The sequence below is a fragment of the Palaemon carinicauda genome, unplaced genomic scaffold (assembly GCF_036898095.1).
Source record: "Palaemon carinicauda isolate YSFRI2023 unplaced genomic scaffold, ASM3689809v2 scaffold93, whole genome shotgun sequence".
Classification (NCBI taxonomy): Eukaryota; Metazoa; Arthropoda; class Malacostraca; order Decapoda; family Palaemonidae; genus Palaemon; species Palaemon carinicauda.
Genome location: NW_027172237.1, coordinates 327,501 through 335,000, shown reverse-complemented (window position 1 = coordinate 335,000; position 7,500 = coordinate 327,501). Strand labels below are relative to the sequence as shown.

Sequence of the window (7,500 nt, the reverse complement as noted above, 5' to 3'; positions counted from 1 at the left end):
TATTCATTTGTTTTATGTATTCACTGAATGAATCTCTCATAGTCTATTAACTATAGAAGTAAGAAAATAGACATTGGGTGAATATCTGCAGCCAGATGTGTAGCCTCAACTCAAAGAGTTTCAATATAAGGAAAGACAAATCAAGGATGAAAAGGACATTTTCTAATCATAGGACCAATTTATGAATCCCTTTCGAGGGGAGTGAGGAGGCTCCTTCCCCATAGGAGGGGGGAATAGAGGGTGGGGAATAAGAAGGTGAGATATAGGAATAGGAAGATGAGGAAAAGGGTGGGGGAAAAATAAAAGGGTGGGACATAGGACAATAAGGGATTAGGAATGTGGGGATTAAGAGGGTGGGGAATATGACGGTGAGGAATTAGGATGGGGGGGAATAAAACTCTGGGGGAATAGCACGGGGGAGGGACAAAAATGATGGGTAAACGTTGGGTGGGGAATATGAGGATTGGGAATAAGAGGGCGAGGAAGAGAAAGGTGAGGAATAAAACGATAGGGAATGAGAAATTTCAGAGCATGAGGGTGGGGAATAAGAGGTTGAGTTTGAAGAGGTTCAGAATAAGAGGGTGGGGAATAGAAGGGTGGGGAGTAAAAGAGTGGGGAATAGGAGTGCAAAGAATAAGAGGGTTGGGGAATAGAAGGGTAGGGAATAAAAGAGTTGGGAATAGGAGTGCAAAGAATAAGAGGGTGGGGAATAGAAGGGTAGGGAATAAAAGAGTGGGGAATAGGAGTGCTAAGAATAAGAGGGTTGGGGAATTGGATGGTAAGAAATAAGAGGGTGGGGAACTGGGGGTTGGGGATTAAAAGGATGGGGAACAGGAGGATAGGGAATAAGAGGGTGGGGAATAGATTTTAAGGAATAAGAGTGTGGGGAATTGGAAGATGGGGTATTAGATTGTCGGTATGGGGGGGGGAGGAATGGGATGGTTGGGAATAAAAAGGTGGGGAATAGGATGATAAGGAGTAAGAGTATGGGGAATAGGATGGTAAGGAGTAAGAGAGTGGGGAATAGGATGGTAAGGATTAAAAGAGTAGGGAATAGGATGGTAAGGAGTAAGATAGTGGGGAATAAGATGGTAAGGAGTAAGGGAGTGGGGAATAGGATGGTAAGGAATAAGAGGGTGGGGAATAGGATGGTAAGGAGTAAGGGAGTGGGGAATAGGATGGTAAGGAATAAGAGAGTGGGGAATAGGATGGTAAGGAGTACTGAATAATCTCTATTGATAATGAAGATATTGTCAATCAAGTTATATGACACTGAAAAGATTTCCCAATGCTTCGAAAGAATGACTATTTGCCCACATCATCTCCCGGTGATGTCATTATAATCAATTTTCAATGGAAGTTTTTGATAAGTGTGACATTTCGATGTAGCGGTTTTAGTCAGAGTGAACGCCTATGCAATTCTATAAGCAATGATTTAACTTTTGATTCAGTTTGCTTTGCACATAGTATTAATAACTATTGTTCTCTAGTCTTGAGTAGAGCCATAGCCTCTGTACCGTGGTCTTCCACTGTCTTGGGTTAGAGTTCTTTTGGTTGAGGGTACACTATTCTATCTAATTGCTTTTCCTCTTATTTTGTTAACGTTTTTATATTTTATATAAGAAATATTCATTTTAATGTTACTGTTCTTAAAATGTTTTATTTTTCCTCGTTTCCTTTCCTCACTGGGTTATTTTCCCTGTTGGCGCACCTGGGCTTATAGCATCTTGCTTTTCCAACTAGGGTTGTAGCTTAGCAAGTAATAATAATAATAATAATAATAATAATAATAATAATAATAATATCCTTTCGTCAGAAAGATTTGAACGAGAAGAGAATGAAATAACAATTTCGTATATATGGAAATCAATGTTCGTATAAACATATGGTACAATATCATGATCATATGTTGCACAAGTTCACATCATCGGAACCTTTAGCTAAGATGTCGGTAGACTACGAATGTAACATGTATAGTTTTCATATTTCGTCACGTGATGTGTAAGTTCCCGAACGTTCTTTTGGAAAACGTCTCCCCCGATCAAACAGACTCATAGCTGGCCGAATTGGCCGGATACGGGACTCCGACTCGAGTGTCCTAAAGTATTTTCCCCGCTGGTGCCCAACCATATATAAGAAGATTCCTCGTTCACTGTGGCACGCATTGTGACTTGTGATCAGCCACAGCTCAGAGAGGCTTAAAACTATTTCGAAAATCCAGTGTCATAGGCCTTGAGTCTTTCTGTTCTCAAGTGTTGGAAATATTGTTTCTGGAAATAAACTTAATCTTGGTTGAGTCTCTATTCTCAAGTGTTAGCAATACTGTGGAAATAAACTTACTCTTGGTCAGAAAAAGTGCAGATCTTGAAAAGAAGGAAACTGAAAACTAAATAATCAAGAAATTTTACGAATAAATAAAATATAAAATATTCCCGAAGAAGAAACATAGATTCTAAAATTTGCCTTAATCACAACAGAACAACAGAGAAATCACTAGCATACCGCTATATTGAAACTCTCCAACGAACGACATTGGCCATTTAAAAACGTTTCTCTGCCTCTACACACCTCCACGTTTTCCCATCTCGCCGCCCCAGTTTGCCATTCACTCGCCATGACGTCTCCCCGGAACGAACCTGTGTTCCAGGCAGTGCTTTCCAGACCTGGATCCCTCGCCAGCACTTCCAGAATCGCCCTCCTCATGGCACTCCTGATTGGGTAAGAGAGAGCACTGATTGTAATCATAACACTTAACAATACATGTATTTATGTATTTGTATCAAAGTATGAAAGGAAAAATGATAAGACTTGATTGGAGTTAGGACTTACGTCCATTAGAGACATCAACAGACTTATGACTGTATGTGTATTCTTATTGATGAATCTGTTGATGTCCCTAATGGGTGAAATTACTAACTCCAGTCAAGTCTTTTCATTTCTCCTTTCGTACTATTATATATATATATATATATATATATATATATATATATATATATATATATATATATATATATATATATATATACATATATATATGTGGTATATATATACTTTATACAATATATATTTATACATATATAAATATATATATATATATATATATATATATATATATATATATACATATATATATGATATATATATACTTTATACATTATATATATACTGTATATACATATATATATTTTATAAAGTATATATATATATATATATATATATATATATATATATATATATATATATATATATATATATATATATATACAGTATATGTATATATATACAGTATATATATATATATATATATATATATATATATATATATATATATATATATATATATATATATATACAGTATATGTATATATATACAGTATATATATATATATATATATATATATATATATATATATATATATATATATATATATATATATATATATATATATATATATTGTATACAGTATATATATATATATATATATATATATATATATATACATATATATGTATATATATATATATATATATATATATATATATATATATATATATATATATATATATATATTAGTCTTGCCATATTACCAAATTAGAAAAGAACATAAAAAGGAATTTCAATTGAGTATGAAGAAAAGCAAATTAAAATAGTGTGGGAAATTATTAATAGATAAATAAGGAATCATTTGGAAAATGAATCATCAATGCAAAACAAAACAGAAATGAAACAAACGATATTTTCATTTGGAGAATGTGAATGGAAATGAAAAGACGAAATTTAAGGTGAACGAATATTGAACTCAAATCTTTAATTCAAGAACTTGCCTATAAAGTTCTCTTAAATGTGCCAAGTGTATTGTTACAGAAATTCTACAGAAACTGCATCCAACTAATAACAGTTTTAAGGTGGTATATATATACATATATATATATATATATATATATATATATATATATATATATATATTCAAATGTGAAAAGATGCAGACAAAGAAGATATATATATATATATATATATATATATATATATATATATATATATATATATATATATATATATATATATATATATATATATATGTATATATATATATATATATATATATATATATATATATATATATATGTCTGTGTGTGTATGCGTGCGTGCGTACGAGAGTGTATGCGCGTGTGTGTGTGCGTGTGTGTGTGTGTGTTTGTTTTCCATTATGTCTTAAAAGGCTAAGAATTAATTACAATTATATATGCTGAAATGAGAACGTGAATAAAAGTCAAAATGATTTTAATTGCAACAGAAACAATGCTATTTTGATTATCAAAACCAAAAGATTGAATAAAACTTCGTCAAAATGTTTCATCTTTTTGAATCCATTGCAGAATCTTGGCCCCAACTGGAGGAAGTCCTATCGATGTTCAAATGTTAAATGTAAGTATCATTATTTCTAGCACTTCTTTATAACGGCTCTCTTTTTCTATTCTCATGATTATCCTTCTGAAACTATATTATTGAGGAATAAACTGCTCTAAACATATATGAAAATATCACTTAAATAAAATACTGTGATGTAATTATGTAATGCTTATGAAACCTTCATTTTAATGAAGATTATCTTAATTATCGATCTTTCAGATTCAGCCTAACGAAAGCGTCACTCCCACGACCCTTCTTCCACTGAGCCACAACAGGAACAGACGTAAGTAGAAAACAAACGATTTTGACTTCATCCGTTTTCTTCTCTTGTCACTAATTTGATATTTTAAAAAAGAATTAGAATTCAAAGTCTCTAATTATAGGCTATATTATTATCATTATTGAGTGGGTCATTCTGTAATTTACGCAAGCTAAACTAAGACTTCCATTTCTCTGGAATTTCAGGGTCAACAGCTGAAGGCAGTTCCTCCTCCTCTTTAAGGAGCCGATATGTATCCACGCATGGTTTTGAACTCCGGCTGAGCAGTGGTTTGAACTACTTCGTACGTATAGAAAACGGATCCATAGTCATTGGGTTAGCCCGGCTCGGAAATAACGATCGTGAGTATATATTTGGCACATTACAAATATCTTTCCTTTACGTCAATATATCCGTTTTTAAAACGGTAAATTTCAACAGTACAATAAAGCAAAGAATTCTATAGTGATAGAAACAGTGTTATTAATAGCTTTGTTTTAATTCGACCTTTTCTTCCCGAACAGGGTGTATGAAAAATCACATATTCCAAGTGGCTTCTCTGGCCAGTGGAGACTTCGTCGTGATCGAGTCGAACCAAGGGGGCCACTTTCTGAGTGAACAGGCTGACGGCACAGTTGCAATCCAGGTAAACAATCTCTTTCCCCATTTAAACACCTTTAGGGAAATTAACTATTAAAACTAACCACAAAACCAAGTCTTGATTGTGTGCTTGACTTTACTTAATCAGGCCCCATTTAATGAATAACTTCACTGAACACAAAAAGAGTATAATAGCTTCCCCTCACTGAGAGTCTTACAGGAAACCAGAAGTGATCATTTCTGTGAAAAGCTAAATTCCACCGTTTATCTCTTTTCCTGACAGACTGACGAGACCAGTGATGTGACGTCAGCCTCGACGACAGACAACAGGTTTTTCAGGATTTTCAAACAGAATGAGGGAGACAGATACTACGTCATGCAGAACGTGCGCTCAGGTAAGGACAATTTAGTAACATACATATAGACACACATACACACAGATATATATATATATATATATATATATATATATATATATATATATATATATATATATATATATATATATATCTGTGTGTGTAGGCTATGTGTGTGTTAGTGTGTGTGTATGGGAGTGAATTATGAATAAATCCACCTTTTTTCACATAATATGTAAAATGTATAGACTAGTTTAGTTAAATGCAGGCGTACAATGACCACAACATTATTTTCTAATTACAGGACGTTACCTGTATGTGAACAATGACAGTTTGTCTACAGTCAGCGAGGAGGAGATGAACGAACAAAGTTCGGCTGTGCAGTTTGAAATCTTTGACTGTGACGTCATTTCCGGTTGATGACGTTGATGTTGCCGCTGGAACTGTCTTTCAAGTTAGAGAGAGAGAGAGAGAGAGAGAGAGAGAGAGTGAGAGAGAGAGACGCCAAAGGATTATATTTGGAATGAGAAAATAAATGCAAGAGATGTTTAACACTCGTAGTGCAGATTGTGTGTGTGTGTGTGTGTGTATGTGTGTGTGTGTGTGTGTGTGTGTAGAATCTGTCAATTTTAGGAAGAGCTGGTGTATATAACACTTGATATATGTGATTTCCGTGTTAATTTATTGACTTATTTATTGAACTAATTTATTTTATTTATTCAATGATTATTCCATAAGGTCGTCACTTGGTGTCCTGGAATTCCAGATGACGAAGGATTTTGTACAATTGATTGTTTCCTAAGAGAAAATATCTGTGATAAAGCTTTAGTTTATCTTAACTGATAATAAAAGAACATTTTATTATGGTTGTTTCATCTACTCCCATATGGTGGCAATAAGTTCTAGTCTCTCTCTCTCTCTCTCTCTCTCTCTCTCTCTCTCTCTCTCTCTCTCTCTCTCTCTAAGCTACAACTAATGAACAGTTAGAATAAAATATTTCAAAAATAGATATAATATTACAATAGATCTTTCATATGTCATCACCATCATCTCCTCCTAGGCCTATTGACGCAAAGGGCCTCGGTTAGATTTCGCCAGTCTTTTCTATCTTGAGTTTTTAATTCAATAATTCTCCATTCATCACGTACTTCATGCTTTATAGTCCTCAGCCATGTAGGCCTGGGGCTTCCAAATCTTCTAGTGCCTTGTGGAGCACAGTTGAAAATTTAGTGAACTAATCTCTCATGGGGAGTGTGAAGAGCATGCCCAAACCATCTACATCTACCCCTCACCATGATCTCATCCACTTATGGCGCTTGAGTAATCTCTCTTATAGTTTCATTTCTAATCCTGCTCTGCCATTTAATTCCTAATAATCTTCTGAAGGTGTTATTATGAAAGCTACAAAATCTGTTGGATATTTAATTAATTGTCATACCACGACTCATGTCCACACAGTAACACCGATCTCACTAAACTTTTATTTAACCTTATTTTTATATGTAATTTCAGACAATTTGATTTCAGCATTTTATTAGTCTAGCCATTGCTTGGTTTGCTTTTTTCAATCTTTCATTAAACTCAAATTCTAAAGATCTTGTATTAGAGATCATAGTTCCTAAACATTTAAATGATTCCACCTCATTAATCCTTTCTCCTTCCAATGATATTTCATCTTCCATTGCATGTTCCGTTCTCAATATCTTTCTTATATAAACTATAAAAATTTCAAAAAGACAAAAGGAAGCGAATAAGATAGAGTATTGTGCCCGAGTGTACCCTCAAACAAGAGAACTTTAGCACAAGACAGGGGAAGACCATGGTATAGAGGCTATGGCACTGCCCAAGACTAGAGAACAATTACTTGATTTTGG

At 33.7% G+C, this 7,500-nt stretch overlaps 1 protein-coding gene across 1 annotated transcript; it reads left to right on the top strand.

The window, feature by feature from the left end:
* Positions 1-2,614: 2,614 nt before the first annotated feature.
* LOC137637700 (uncharacterized) lies at positions 2,615-6,046 on the top strand. The gene is made up of 7 exons (XM_068369849.1): positions 2,615-2,718; positions 4,378-4,426; positions 4,631-4,694; positions 4,877-5,032; positions 5,195-5,316; positions 5,554-5,665; positions 5,931-6,046. The coding sequence occupies exons 1-7, from the start codon at positions 2,615-2,617 to the stop codon at positions 6,044-6,046; spliced, it is 723 nt and encodes a 240-aa protein (XP_068225950.1).
* The last annotated feature ends 1,454 nt before the right edge of the window (positions 6,047-7,500 follow it).

Bases quoted from the DNA above. Each gene is read 5' to 3' on its own strand.
- LOC137637700 (XM_068369849.1), top strand. From the start codon at position 2,615: ATGACGTCTCCCCGGAACGAACCTGTGTTCCAGGCAGTGCTTTCCAGA. The intron at 4,427-4,630 runs GTAAGTATCATT...TCGATCTTTCAG, and splicing joins TCGATGTTCAAATGTTAAAT to ATTCAGCCTAACGAAAGCGT. The intron at 5,666-5,930 runs GTAAGGACAATT...TTCTAATTACAG, and splicing joins CATGCAGAACGTGCGCTCAG to GACGTTACCTGTATGTGAAC.